At 35.9% G+C, this 16,471-nt stretch overlaps 1 protein-coding gene across 6 annotated transcripts in view; it reads right to left on the reverse strand.

Annotated features, from left to right (window-relative positions):
• CADPS2 (calcium dependent secretion activator 2) overlaps positions 1 to 16,471 on the reverse strand; it is a 495,178-nt gene that overhangs the window by 55,376 nt on the left and 423,331 nt on the right. For all 6 annotated transcript variants that reach the window (XM_058529077.1, XM_058529069.1, XM_058529059.1 and 3 more), the window contains 4 exons: positions 7,615 to 7,756; positions 2,647 to 2,802; positions 1,135 to 1,282; positions 421 to 435 (listed from right to left, as the gene is read on the reverse strand). In XM_058529077.1, the coding sequence (XP_058385060.1) occupies positions 421 to 435; positions 1,135 to 1,282; positions 2,647 to 2,802; positions 7,615 to 7,756 (461 nt within the window). The remainder of the gene's footprint in view (positions 1 to 420; positions 436 to 1,134; positions 1,283 to 2,646; positions 2,803 to 7,614; positions 7,757 to 16,471) is intronic.

Here is a 16,471-nt window from a genome sequence, read left to right on the forward strand (position 1 = left end):
AACTCTAAATCCTTCCAGTACTAATAAAAGTATGTACTATAGATATATGCATCTTGAAAATGTTAATAATCACTCTGCTTCTGAATTTAGTTAGAATTTAGTTTAAAGGAGGGTGAATTCACTTGGTTTTAAATAATTTTATCTTTCAAAATCGAAGAGTTGTTTGTAGATTCTGCAGCGTAACAGGGAAGAAACATTCCCCTTGACATTATTTAAGGTATAAGTATTTACGTGTGTTTTAATGTGTCTTTGGGTATTGCTGTGTTACAGTAAGCTGTTAGTGTTATACACACACACAGAAACCAAAAATCTGAAAACAGAATTAATTATATTATTTTAATTTGAAAGATGAAAATAAAAATATCTACAAAAATAATAATTCAAACGAAAATGTGCTTTTACAAAAAAAATGAGACTTACCCATTGACTACCAAACTGGATCATGCCATGGGAAAAAAAAAAAAGATGATGAAGGAGAACATAAAGGAAGAATAAAGAAATGGAGAAAAAAATAATTACAATGGGAAACAAAAGGTAACAAAACGTCAACTTAGATAATCAAAGAAAAATAGACCCATTTTCACCAATTACCACTCTCAATAAAAAAAAAATCATGGAGTAAAATAAAATGCATTTCTGAATATAGAACCAAACAAAATATAAATCAAATTGAAATGATGGGATATTTATTGAAAAGAATGAAGCCTAGTTTTCCAGTATGTTTCTACTTGATCTTTAAAAAATGGAAACTTTTGTGTAAATAAAATTTTTTTGATGCAAACTCTGAACACTCTAGATTTGTATAAACAAAGCAGGTAACTTTCTAGCTTTCTCATTTGCTTGTGAAAAGCAAGGTTTATGTAAATACACAACACCTAAGCGGTTAAAAAAAGGTAGATCTGAAATTCAATGGCCACTTGTAAAATTTTAGGTAGTCTTCATATAAAAAAGAAGAAACTGACACAAGCGAAGGATAAAGGGCATTCCATTATTATAGTAAAGGAAAGATCCAACACTTATATTGGAGAACTGGGTGTTTTTAGTCTAATCAAGAGAGAGGCTGCTGGAAACAGCAACCTCCTCTGCCAGAGCACCCCGTGCTGCATTTCCACACGTGACACTCAACCCACTTACCTCCTGTCCTCCATCCAGGGCACAGAGTTTGGTGCTTTGCTTTTTGGCATCGACTAATACATTAAACATGGTACACACAGAAGCTGGAATGCGCAAGTCAGTTGTTTTGCTTGCCTTTTGCAGCTTGAGTTCAAATGCAGTTCTTGTTCTAGTCATTAAAACATGAATTCAGAGTAAGAAATTCTGACATACATCCCACCTGTTTTGTAAAAGTGAAATCAACACTACAAGATGCTAATTTAAAACATGCAAATAAGGAGTGTGGCATTGCTTGGGAGCTAGGGGGTGTCTCATATGAAAGATTAGAGTGTGATATTTTATATTAAACATTGCTTTTGCAGTCACTCAGATAATAGCTACTCAAACGAAGCTATTCGTTACTACATCTAGTATACCACTTTTAATGGAAAAACCTCATAGTTTCATTTAAATGCCTGAATTAATATCCAAGTAGAAAAATCACTCACTTCTCTGCATTAAAACAGAACAAGTCCTCTGTGTGAGGGTTTACCAAAACAAAAAAAAGTACAAGTCTGGAAAACTCTAAAACATCATAATTAATGAGCAACAGAGAATGTCTAATTCTTTTATGTCCCTTAGGTTCTCTTTCAAATACTCAGAGTTGCAGTAAAGTTTCTGACAGAAACTATGTAACAGGCAATTTGGAATTGGTTTTGTTAAAGTAGCCAAAGAATATTCCCAGATTTGAGATATCAAAATCATAGATGATGAACACAATTTTTTTTAAACATTAAACAATTTAATTGATGGCCTTGCCTTAGGAGGCCATTATTCTAAAGACAGGATTTTCTTGCTTTAAGGAATTCAAGAGTATTCAATTGCTCCAACTAGTATTTGTTATTTCAATATGCTGCCCACATTGTTCTTGTACATATCATGAACAAGGGCAACGGGAAAAACAATGCTTGGCTAATTAGGATGCAATGCTGATTTTGTAAGAAGTATTGAAAAAAAAACGAAAGCACATTTGGAAGAATCCAAAGCCTCATAACTTATTTCTGGTTAAGTTCTGAAGAATGTAAATGGATACTTGGAACTCATCTGATGTGGATACAGAATACCAGAAAACAGAACAATTGATGGCACTGATCATAATTTGAGTTTGTCATGCCATTTCACAGCACACAGACACAGTACATAATGCATAAAGTACTTAACAGACCTTTTCCATATGTCTCAGGAAGTATTGCCTCGGGAATTTAAAGCACAGTATTCCCAGAGAGATAACAATAAGCACAACAGAAATGATTAATATGGTAGGTGTGCTACTGAGGAGGGCAACAGTTAGGAGACTTGAACAAAAGTATCAGGCCAATTTTATCAATTACACGGGTCCCCAGAATTTGGGTCAGAGAACCTAATGTCCATTAAGTTTTGGAATAGAGGTACATACTGAAAACTTTCTTGTGACAATTATATAACAAGTACTTGGTGAAAACTGTTATTTTGGGTGCTGGCATATCAAGCAGCAACTTGAAAATACATGTCTACCTTTTGACACAGGCCTCTATCATATCACTGGCCATTAGTTTAAGTCTTTGCTCTAAGTGGTGGGCAAATTCTTGTTCTGGCCAGTGTAGATCAAAGACAAACATCTGCAGTGCATCAAGCTTCCAAAAAAGGTCTTCTGATGTTGCTGAGCCGTTGCTAGAAGAGAAAGGAAAAATGAAGAACATCGTGAACTTTCACTGTTAGCGATGTGGATCACCAATACAGTGTTTTCTCCTTTCCGTATCAATTGCCATCAGTGAAAAGACAACACATAAAATCTCTAATGATCAATATTTTCTCTGTTCAACCTTCTAATTCTTCCTTTTCACTTCTTAATGAATAAGGCAAAGCAAGGAGAACAAAATGGAAATAACTATAGTAGTAAGGGTTCATAAAAAGGGGTAAAATGGATAAGGATAATTTACTAAGGAAAAGAAATCAAATTGCATACATAAAAACAAATATTTTAAGTGTTCTTTCCCAATCTCTAGGATAAAGATAAAATGTACAAATATTTCCTCCTAGAAATTCAGAGAAGTATGTCTTATGCAAGCAAATCCATATGACAGCAACTAGCAGCTTTACACTTCTACTTATGCATACGTGCCTCTGTCATCATGATGGCTTCTGTCCGTCTACAGGTATGTAACATACTTAAATTTCTTAATTTTCTCAATTACAGGTAAAGATGAAACAGGTACTGAGAATGAAATACCAGGCTGGGTAGAGAAGAAATCTTGCTTCTATTTTGAAATGCTTTGTGCCTTTCCTGGCTCACAATTAAACCTAATAGTACAAGGTATGGTCTAACAAAGACATGACATTCAGGGTGCTCTGAAGTTGGAGCACAGCCCTGTATTTCAGGTCCTTACATCCATCTAAGTGTGGAGCCAAGATCTGCTCTGCATTCTCTATGATGGCAAAGTCACTCCAGGGGACTAGATTCTTACACCATGTATAAACGTAACTTGTACCTGAGCACATATAATATTTGAGCAAAGGATAATAGTATCACTTTCCATTATGCAAGTGTATAGCCTCATAGGGAAACAGATTTTTTCAAAGTAAAATATTCCTACATTAAAATATATTGAAACTTAACTGTAAAAGAAAAGAAAAAAAAAGCTGCCGTATGATTCATTTCTCCTTAGCTTTCCAACAACTGTTTAACATACACTAACCTAAAATTTACATGTTTACTTTGTAAAAGAAAATATTAAAGAAATATAGTTTATTTTTTTAACACAAAGATATTGTAGAAAATTTTTATAAAAAACCAAATTATTTTAAATTACCACATTGTTTAGCTAAATATATCTTAATTAGCTAGCTTAAAAAAATCACCTCCTGCACTGGCTAATTAAAAGCTTATTTCTGCCCTCAACACCCCCCCCCCCCCAGCATCTTAGCTCCTTCACCAACCTACTTTGCTTTCCTCCTCCCATTCTGCCAGTAATTCCTCATGATCTCCTTGTCTAGCCAACGCGTCCTCAGAGTTAAATTCTCAAGGGACCAATCACAGCAAAACACTGAACACTAACCATAACACTTCACTCACTGAATATCTCCTAGCCTTAATATTCAGTGCCCCCAAAGCACCATTAAACAAAAGAACCAGACAACCATGCTGACATCGCTGTGAAAAATGTTTGAAAAAACACTATATTTAATTCTCCTTTTTGCCATTTATATAATAAAAATAAAAGGAAAAAATAACCAAGCAAAATCCATAGTATACCATTTGGTAGATTAAAAGAACTATGCTTTAAGAGTAATTGAATATAACTGGCAAAGAAGCAAATCTACTTCTTATATTTTTTTTACTTTGGAGAAATATAAGTAACTATTTGAAACAGGTATGTATTCTTTAACAGCATAACAAAACAACAACAAAAACCATCATCAAAGCAAAACCCAAACAGTAAAGGTAGAATTCTATTAAAAATAGACTTTCTCATAATATGTGACAATTAAATCTTTATAGAGAATATAGATGTGTTTTTTCTGTTCTTCGATGCTATGGTAAGGTTATGAACAATAAATGTGCTTAATTGGGAATGTAATTAAGATAACAAGTGTTTGTTATAATTAAATAGATAGATGAAAAAAATGTCAATAGGTTTTTTCTTGAGCCAGTATGTAGAACCTGCAATTTACTCAGAACTTTTTCATTTTAAAATTATTTCTGATAAGTGACCTATTCTTAAAAGTATTATTAACAGATTAAAGAATTTAAATGTAAATAATGGAGTCTGAGATACTTTCCTAAAAATGCCATCAGGGAACTTACCTTAATAGCATTCACTTTTAGAGCTAAAAAACCCAGACAGGAGATTTTATGTTCAGGAGGAGATTTGGAGGATCACCTCTTAAGGTGATTTATACATTAGTAGGTATTTTTAATTCCTCATGTATGTAAAATGGAGATGATTTTGCTATTTAATACTTTACAACAAAAGTTTAAAAAACTAATTGCAATGACATTATAACATTATGAGTAATTCTGGGCACTTTGACAAAGAACCTAATGTTGATAACCTTGGCAGGTAAAGATAATAATGACAAATTTGTAAAACATATTTTTTATTTGCCCAGAATGATAAAAGTACAAGCACTTTACTTACAAACCCATAATGTGTCATGATTCCTGTCCTGGGACACGGGTCATTTTAAAAAGTGGCTGCCAATAATGAGATTCAGGGTTCACACATATCTCAAAGCTGATAGACAGCAATGACAAAAACCCCCTAAATTTCACAAGGTAATACCTATTGCCCAATAGTGTTCTTGGTTAAAAAGGTAAGGAATGAGGAAGAAGAGGAAATTAAATTATAAAACAACATGAAGAAGTAAAAAAAATTATAAACTTATAAAGGTTTGTTATACTTCCTGGATAATTCCTGAGCACACACAGACACCACTCTACACACTATAATGGCCCAAAGCATTTCCCTGTAAGAAAAAGATTCCCATGTAACCTAATATCCTAGTAACTATTATGAGCACAGTGATGATGTTTAATTTGGAGAAATACAGCCAAATTACTTTGCAAGTATCATTCTCTTTATTGGTCTTTTCTTCTCTCTTTTCTCGACTGTAGGCAGACTAGACTGGGAACAGATTTGACAGGTGGTGGTAGGACAGGTAGAAAGGATACTGGACAAGTTCTTAACCAGTTTGTTCTCTGGAAGCAGACTATGTTAACGATAGGAGTGAGGGCTTTGGAGTCAAGCAAACCTGGGTCAAACCTTGCCTCTGCCACTTACTTACTGTGAGACATTGGGCAAGTTTTGTTTCTCAACTTCTTTATGACGTCATTTCCTTAACTGTAACATGGGGATAATAACATTTACCTCACGAAGATGTTACAAGGCTTAAATAAGAATTTGGTACTGTACCTGAAATATAATACATTCTCAGTAAATGGTAGTAATTTTTCTTCTAATTATTATTCTTTCTAGCTGACTTCACATGAGACCTTGGGCAAAGCACGGACTATTATTATTGAGTTCATTTGATTGCTGAGAGGCTCATACTTTGGAAACTAGAGTTATGAATAATAGTGATGATGAACGACGATAATAATAATAACAATCATGATGTAGAATAGGAGTAGTTATCATTTACTGAGTGCCTAGGATGTCCCATGCACTTTTCATAGTTTTTTTTTTTTTTGTGAGGAAGATCAGCCCTGAGCTAACATCTGATACCAATCCTCCTCTTTTTGCTGAGGAGGACTGGCTCTGGGCTAACATCCGTGCCCATCTTCCTCTGCTGTATATGGGACGCTGCCACAGCATGGCTCGACTAGCAGTGCATCGGTGCGCGCCCGGGATCCGAACCTGCGAACCCCGGGTCGCTGCAGTGGAGTGCGTGCACTTAACTGCTTGCACCACCAGGCCAGACTCCATAGTTTTTTTTTTTAATCCTCACAAAAATGTCTTTAAATTAGGTGTCATAACCATTTTAGAGTTGAGGAAACTGAGGCTAAGAAGAACTCTGATTAATAAGCCAGAATCTAAATTTGGGGATCATCAATTTCAAAGCCCATGTCCTTACTTTAATGACTCTTAGCTACTGAATCTGCAGTAGGTAGGCTCATCACAGTGTGGAGTCAATAAATATGGCTTTTACTGATATAAAGGGTATTTAAAAATAACAAGGCACATCAACTGATATATGAAAGGACAAAAGAAGAACTCGCCGGTTTTGGGAAATAAAGGAAAACCCCTTCTCTGCAACCTGCAATATTATTTCTTTAAAGGTGCGACTAAGATAAAAATAGAAAAGTATTACATTCTTGAAACTGTTCTTACAACAGTTCTCTACATGTACAAGATAAATCATGTGGGTGGTAACAATGCTAGAGCCAACTAAAAATCCCAGACATAACGTTTAGCACATTGATTGTCTGAAAATGGAGAACTCTAGTTATATCAGACTAGAGGCTACAACCTGGGTCACAAAAGGACCCCTGCCCTACAGATTACATATGAACTACATCAAACCAATGAGTGTTTTTCAAAAAAAAATCAGTATCATTTATCATCAATATGCTAAGCTTAGCTTAATAGCTTAAAAAAATCAAACAAACAAAACCAAAACATAGTATTCCTCGACCAACGATGATAAACGCCATGCAATCTAAACACATCTGCACAGAACACAGCCCAGGCCATGCACTAGCTAACACACCACCAGGAAATAAGTGAGGAATACACACGTGGACTCATATAAAGAAGCCATCCATGAAGGAGTAGAAAAGCTAGGAATCTGTGGAAGATTAAGAGGCAGACTTGGAACTTTTGGAAGAGCTACATTGGGAAGACTGTTGGCGATATTCCTGTAAAGAAACAAACAACGTGGAAAGGGACCACCATAAGCAATAACTACAGACGGCCATGTGTAAAGTCATAAGGTGAGGACTGAAGAGGCAGACGCTTTACGGACACTAGGCAAGATACCTACTTGACAGGCTGCCACGTCTCTTGCTCAAAACCTCTGTGAATTGACTGGGCGATGGAGGACTCCATGAGATCCACATAGCGGACAACCAAGGGCACAAAGATTTCTTGCAAGTGTTTGTGAAATTTTCCATTACATAAAAGCGCTGAAACAGTCAAGCAGAAACAGCGTTTGTCAGAGGAATAATATCACGCGTTTGGAACATGTGGGCAAAAAAAACTTTCCTGAAAGAATGTGACACAGAAGAACTGATAAAATACAGGTGATAATGGATCTTGCTTCTCATATGGAATATTATATCATGAAAACTGATCAAGAAGTATAATTGACCTTCTATATATGGCTGTTAAAAACTCAAATAGATTATATCTCTATAAAATGTTCCTGGCAGGTGTTATGTTTTTACTTTCTAAGAGGTTTATTAACACATGAGCCATTTGACCACGTGCTGGAGAATCAACAGAGCTCCCTGATCCTCTGAAGGTCTTGACACACGTAAATACAACAATTAAACAGAGTTACAATCCTTGTGCTATCCTGTGTATCACAAAAGAGCTAAGAGCTAAACCTATTCTATTCTAAGAGCTAGGCTTGATGACTTCTAAGAGATAGACATGTTTAATGCCCTAGGAGGATGACTGTGGCCTTGAGAATGTCTATTCTAATTTATGAACTTTTTAGTTATTTGTGAATTTTCTTTTTAGTCATTCAATTTTCCATGTCTTTAAAAGCAGCATATTGCATGCATTTTTCAGTTGTCCATTTGCCTTTTAATGAACCGTAGCATGGAACATCCTACCTAAAACAGTTGCAGAAGTCTTAGAATTTGTGCTTCTGGTACAGGACTGCTGGGCAAGGTGTATCCACCTCCACCAGAAGACAGATGCTTTCTATGCACAGGACATAATTTCATTATAATATAGGTCAGTTTTGTAAACTGAATGGTCGTGTTCCCCCCATCTCCGCCAATCCAATTCATATGCTGAAATCCTAACTCCCAATCTGATGGTATTAGGAGATGGGGCCTTTGAGGGGTGAATGGGATTAGTACCCTTATAAAAGAATTCCAGAAAGATCCCTCAACCCTTTCACCATGTGAAGACATAGCAAGAATTGAGCCGTCTATGAAGCAAGTTCTGCTTCCAAATCTTCTGGCACCTTGATCTTGGACTTCCCAGCCTCCAGAACTGTGAGAAATAAATTTATGTTGTTTATAAGCCACTCAGACTGTGGTATTCTGTTACAGCAGCCCAAACAGACTAAGACAGTCAGTATGTGCCCAAGTTGCACCATTAAAGAATAGAGGATCTGTAGGAAAATACTAAGTAATGCTAAGTAATAGCATTAAAAATTAATTAAAAGAATTAAAAGAATTTTTAATTTTTTGGATGATAGAACATATTTCTCAAGTGAACATATCCGAAACCCAGTTGTGATATTTTTTAACCCTCAAAATGAAAACATGTTTATTTAAAAATATTCTCTGGGGTTGGGAAAGGTATTTCTGAAGAGATGGTATTTTAGTTGAGCCTAAATGACAGAGGAGCCATCCACGGACGATTTGAAGCGAAGGTTTCCAGGTAGAGGGAACAGCTTGCACAAAAGTTCTAGGGAAGGAATAAGCTGTTGTGCTTCTAGAAGGACAAGAAAGCTAGTGTGGCAGGAGTAGAGTGAGGGAGGAGGAAGAATGGTCCAAAGTGATGTCTAGATGGTAGGACATGGTGAGAAGTATGAGTTTAATTGGGTACAATGGGAAGCATTAATATTTTTATTACTATCAAGTAGCAGAGTGATAGGATACAATCTCTCTGGCTGCTGTGTGGAAGATGGAGTACATGGCCAAGGGTAGAAGCACAGAAGGTGGTTAGTGCTCAGTTCTTTGCTACAATAGACCCAGTAAAGGATGATGATGATGATGACTTGGATTAGAGCAGCAGAGGTGGAAGACGGGGAAAAGTCTCTCAGGAATCCCACTCATTTTTATGGATTTGAATAGCTGTATATGCTTACAGTTATTAAATCTAATTACTAACAACTCTAATAGTATTATTGTCTTATAAAATACTCAGCTAATTTCCCACATAATCTTCTTCAGGACAAAAATAATCCAAAAGCCTAAACAGTGTTTTAAAACTTGGGCCAAGGATGTGACGCTTACCATAGTGGCATGAATATGAAAATGCCCACTATAGATTACTTTAATCACGTGACTCTGAAATTTGTCAGAGGCTGGAAAACTATAGACACGTGAAAGTGGAGTCAGAAGTAATTCTAAATATAGAAAGAACTACAATACGGTTTTTTTTCTATCTCTAGTTCATACAGTTTAGCATTTTTTGTGGTTAAATAATCTTTTCTGGCTTATCTATATGCTAAAAGATTTCCTATTAATGTGAGAATGATAATCATATTTAAAGATAAATTTCTTATTTAGGAGACTAATGTTATCTTAATGATGCTTTCATTAGCATACTAAAAGCTTTATTTATTCCTGGAATTCAGTCAGAGAGCTAGAAGGTACTATAGATCATGTAATTCAGTTCCTTTTACCAAATGTCACCCAAATAAGGTTGCTGAACATTAAGGATGAAATATTCTCACTCGAACCACCTAAATCATTGTGATAAGCAAATTAAAAAATATACCCAAATGTCAATTTATTGGTTCTCCACTTAAGAACTCTCCTTCTCCTTCTCCTCCTCGCCAGCATTTTTAGAATGTCAATTGGTGCTAAGACCTTTAAATGCATTCTCTCATTTAATCATCACAAAAACTCGATGAGGGAAGCACTATTCTTTTTTTCAATCTTATGAATAAAGAAACTGAGGCACAGAGAATTCAGGACACTTGTCTAAAGTCATTTAGCCATCAGAGAGTAGAACAAGGATTTGATACCAGAGCCCCCTCTTAACTTCTATAGATTATACATCATCCTTCAATTTACATCACCATAAACTATTTTCTGTCTATCCATCTATTCATACACCTGTCTACCAGCAGCACATCAGCATCTTTTAAGATCTAGAAATGTCGATTATTTTAATTAAAAAAAAATCTTGCAAATGACAAACACATTATACCATATCTTAGATGAACTATGTTTTCAGAATTGGAATTTGAAAAACTCAGTTACAACAGAACAAGTCAAGATGTTGAGCAAAGTTATTATATTCAATGAATTGAAAAATGAGTTAACACTGAAAATATTCAATATGTTTATATTACCCATTGAAAGCTGGACAATTTTACATTGCTATGCAGCTAGACTGTATGCCTAAGCCTTAATTTACACGGCCTACTAATAAAAAATGTAAAGAACCTTAAGCTCTACATTTTGATAGGTTCTGTTAAGCACTGTCATTATTTTTAACTATACCAAGACCAAAGCACATACTTATGTAACAAATTATTACATCTACAAATGAGCGCTTTACCTTATCAATTCAAATGTTACTTTATTTACTCTTAAAAGATGAGGTATGTTGGCAGTAAATCATAGTTTGTTAAAATGAAGAAGCATATAAGGAGAATCATACTCAATGTTATTACTAATATTATAATGACTGTAAGAGTAAGTAGCAGTTGACTCAAATGTATTTCTAGCAAGAGTTCTCTTTTTTAATACATTTGATAAGCACTAAATTCATTATCTTGTTAAATAAGCCTGCTTCTCTTCTTGTATTCCTATCCTAGGAGTGAAAATAGCGATTGTCCACCTGATCACTACACCAGCATCCTGAAAGCACCACAGGCCTTTCCTTCACTTCCTACAACCAGTTAGTAATCAAGACCTGTGTATTTTATATCCTTATTATCTAACACATCCCTTTCTTCTCTTCATCACCACTGCTGCTGCATTAGTTCTAGCCTTCTCATCTCAGCCTTAACTAATGCAATAAGCTCTTAACTGATCTTTAGACTCCTAATTTTCCCTCTGCCAATCCATCTTCTTAAAATCTCAAGCAGAGGGGCTTGCTAAAATATAAAACTAATAATGTTCCTCATAAAGATTATAATCCTTTAATGGATCATCACGACAAACTCCAAAAGCCTTAGCGTGGTATGAAAGCCATCCACGATCTGTCTTAAAATGACAATGACCTCTCTGGCTCATTTCTGTTGCCTGACCTCCCCCCGCCCTTCCCGCCCTCCTGTGGTCCAGCCATGATGATTTTCATGGTTCAGCTCAAGTATACACTTACTCCTCAGACCCTTTCTTGAAATGCTTTGTTCTGCTGTCCCCTTGCCCAATTACTGGTTTTCCCTGTTTACTCTCTACCCTGTACAGGCTTCAACTGTGGTCCATTCCATGTTTTGCACTTACTGACATATCTCTTCCTCCCTATGAGGGTGCAAGGTCCTTGAGGCATGGACCATGTCTGTATTCTTAACATCCAGCAAAGTCCCTGGTTCTATGCAACTGTTCAAATGTTTGTTGAATGCATGACTCCTTGGATACAATATTAAGATTACTATATTCAGGAAACTGTATAAGAACCTATTGAGGCCTGTGTATCTTCTCATATTTTATATAAATATACAGTATTAAATAATACTGTTATGAGAAATCCTATTTTTGACCCATATGTCCAAGATTAGACTGCTGAAATTCTACTGGATATGAATGTTGGCTGTTTTATGTCTCTTATTTTAATGAATATAGCAAAGGGAGGATTTTCTCTGTTCAGTCATGACTCTTGATAGCAAATTATTATAGCCTGCAGAATTAGGAGAAAATGGAGCTTTCTTGTATTTCCTCAGACCTGTCACAAATGTTGAATTCTGGCCAAAAGTCTGCTCGTAATTCAGCAGTGTGTTTTTGTTTTTGTTTTTTTTTTTAAATCAAATTATAAACCCATGTTCCAAAGTTTTAGAAAACTGGCAACTGGCAGTATTATTTCTTTGGTAATCAGATTCAGGAAAGGGGAGGAGGGAAGGATGAAGAGATAGAGAGAGACAGCGAGAAAGAGAGAGAGGAAGAGGAGAAATGAAGAGAAAATACACATAGAAGGGGAAAGAAGAGGGGAGGTTCGGTTTCAAAAGGCAAGACCACAGAAACACATACTTGTGCATGTAAATGTGTGCTCTTTTTCTCAGCTGCTCATATGTAGCCTGAGGCATCAGAATGAGTGCTTATATCTTCTCCATAGGGTTTAATAAAGATAGGCTATGATTTGGGGCTACCACTTGTCCAAATCAAGCCTTTAAAAGGCACCCACTGTAACAGCTCATTGGAAAAGGCAAGTTCTCAATGTGGCCTCATCTAAGAATGCTTCTGACATTATACCTGAGGTGTGGAAGCAGAAGGGACTGCTCAGAAGGAGTCTAATAGTGGCTACAAGAACACAAGTGGAAGACCAATATCTATTTTGTTGATTAAAATAATCTTTTTTTCCAAAAGATTCCATGTTCCCAAATATCACCTTGTCAGAAAATAATGAAGCATCAACAACATCAAGCCCAACGGTACAATTAGAAATGGCAAAAAGAAAGCAAAAGGCTTCAATAAAAGGTAAACTAGGGATGCAGATGTGCCCAATTATTTTGAGCATCCCAATAATTAATAAATTAGTGTTGATTATTTACATACCAAAAAGAGTCTTACATTTACAAAAGTACTTGTCATAGGCTTTTAACAGTAAGATTTCAACAAAGAATTTAAACTATGATCCAATTAATAACAATTACTGAGACAAGAATCACTGGGTAAATGAAAAATAAGTAGATAAGAGAGTTCATGTATTGTTTTAGGGTGAAGATAACGCTGTTGACTCCTGAGTCCATATAATCCAATTTTATATTGTGCTGCTCCCTTCCAATTAGTCAGCATTAGCGGATTCCTAGGAAGAATAATTTTCCCTCTAAAATTCTAATTAGGCACTCATGACCAGCAAAACAAACAAACAACACCAATCACAATAAAAACAACACATTTTGGCATAAAACAACAATTACTCAAGGGACTACAAATTGTATCAATACTAAACAACGCAAGCAGAGTGGACTAAGATATAGAATTAATAGGTCATTCTCCATGTTGACAAATGCATATAATAAGGACCCCCACTCCAGGAAATATGAATATGGGCTTCAGGAGAAAAGTCAGGAGAATTGTAGCCTAGAAGAGCATTATGCAAAAGGAAAAAAACACACAAACCAAAAAAAAAAAAAAAAACTCTCTGAGATCTAGGAATAGCACCCAGCCAAGAATCTGGCACATTAAGAAGGCACTCAATAAATGTCTGTTTATTGAATAAATATCAATAAAAATCCACCCCCTAAAGGAAACTCTGAGAGCATCCCATTGAAGTTTAAGTAGAAAACTCACTGGGTTTTAGTCTCCTTTGAATTAAAAATTTGATAAGTAATTTTATATAGTTTGGTAATTAATTTACACTATACTATCATAATAACCTCCTAAAACCACCCCCAACTCTTCCTTTTCCCTCGTGGCAGTTTTAAAAAATATATATATTCATCCATCCATCCATCCATCCATCTACCTATCTATCTACTATCTATCAAAGGTAACAAGGAGTAACAGCACTGATGTTATAATGTTTCTTACTTTTTGGGCAACAAAAACAAATGCAGGTTTAAAACTATAATTAAAAATGCCATAGTACAGAACACATAATTGAGTTATGTTTCTACAATCTATTGCATATAGTTAGTAGTGCATATATGTCCATATCCTCCACTAGATTATATGCTTTTCCAGGGCAGGAATTGTTTTTTTTTAATCCTGTATCTGCAAGGTGACTGGGATTTGTAAATTGTAGGCATTCAGCACCTGTTTCTTGGAGAATTAATTCAGGAAAAACATCAACATAAACATTAACCAAGGCTTACGGCAAAGGTAAAAAAAGAAGTCTCATGGTCCAGCAGCTCTCATGCTGTCTTTATGAGACTGATATTAAAGCCAAATGCAAAAGTCTGTAATTTTATTCCAGTTACATACAGCCTTCCAATCTTTGGGTTATGTCCCACAATACTTGCCCCCGTAATGGAAACAACTAAGTATAGCTGTAACATGATTGATAGCTCTCAAATGTGGGGCTCCTGTGCCTTCAGGAATTAAAGATGTTTCTGCAAACCTACTGTGAAGGACACATAAGCATTTTATAGCAGGTTATTTTGTTTAAGGCAATAAGTTCTAAGAAAATATAAAAAGATTAAAGTTTTAAAATGTCTACCTGGGGGCTGGCCCCGTGGCTTAGTGGTTAAGTGCGCGCGCTCCGCTGCTGGCGGCCCCGGGGTTCGGATCCCAAGCGCGCACTGACGCACCGCTTCTCCAGCCATGCTGAGGCCGCGTCCCACATACAGCAACTAGAAGGATGTGCAACTACAACACACAACGATCTACTGGGGCTTTGGGGGAAAAAAGGAGGAGGATTGGCAATAGATGTTAGCTCAGAGCCAGTCTTCCTCAGCAAAAAGAGGAGGATTAGCACGGATGTTAGCTCAGGGCTGATCTTCCTCACACACACACACAAAAAAAAAGTAAAAATAAATAAATAAATAAATAAATAAAAGGTCTACCTGTAGTAAAGCAACTAGAGCAGTACTGTGGAATTCAATTGAAAAAACATCTAGTGACTCCTTACTTTTGTATTTCTTTTACTATACTGGTCGGTAAAACAAATTCTGACATATTTTTGAATTCAATCAACTCTGGGAATTGGAGTTAAATACACTTTCACATTTTAGTGATCATTTCATCATTTGTAAAAGTGCCTATCTATAAAACTAAGCTGGCACACAGCCCTGCTATAATCTAGAAGTTATATTCTTTCTGCATTGTTCCTGGTATATATATGTATAGATATATCTATAAACACCAATTCATGAATTTCAGATGCACGGCTCATTTAAGCACTTGAGGTAGAATAACACGCAGGTGTCAGCCTTCTATATTTCAAAGCTTGAAGATTAACCTAATATACAATATGGTGACCTAACAGTTCTTCATTTGAAAGAAATCTGAAAAATAATCTCTGATACAGCCGAAGTGTGAGAATAACCCAGCGGGATTTCCACCTCTTCATTTCTTAATGAGTTTTTTGATAATGAGAGGTGACTTTGCCAGTCACTCTGGGCTCTATTATGGCTAATTTGACTCCACTTCACTCTCCCTGTTAATTATTAACACTAGCCTTTTTATCCTCATGAGACCACATTCCAATTTTTCTTTTTTCGATTTTTATGAGCCCGTCTTTATGAAGGTGAAAGTCTTGGAGAATAGGTTTTCACTTAGTGTAGAGCCCAAACATTTATTATTCTTTTAGGCAGAGACGCTGTGACATTGATTATATAAGCACGGGTGTTCTTCGGGATGGCTTTAATGTGCTAGCAATGTGAAAAGGCTGTTAATTAAAGAAGAAGCACCGTGGTATTTTTCACTTGGGAATCAGTTCCCAATAGAATGGTCATTTGCCACTTGCTAGCATATCCACAGATTAAAAGGTGACTAGCTCTAAGGGTTTGCCTTTCAGTAGTGCTGAAAGAAATGATTTGTGCCATTTGAAGATGGCTTTCATTTGTCAGAAGTGGTCACTTGCCATATCTATTATTGACAGGACAAATGTGGAAAATAGTATGCAAGGGTAGAATCTATTTGTACCAGCTTTATAGTCGTTCAGTATCATTTAACTATCGTGCTATTTGCTTTGTTATGAAAACATTTATTTTCTCTCAATTTTAATATATTTCTTTATCAAAACCGTTTCCTTAGATACCATTGAAAGCGATTGCCCATCTAATTATCTCTTTAGGCGGAGGGAGTGATCAGGGTGAGTGGAGGCGGAGGGAGGGGCAAGCAGGAGATCAGTCTCTTTTGGACAGAAATGAAGGAGCCTGA

Source organism: Diceros bicornis, chromosome 3 (assembly GCF_020826845.1).
Source record: "Diceros bicornis minor isolate mBicDic1 chromosome 3, mDicBic1.mat.cur, whole genome shotgun sequence".
Lineage (NCBI taxonomy): Eukaryota > Metazoa > Chordata > Mammalia > Perissodactyla > Rhinocerotidae > Diceros > Diceros bicornis.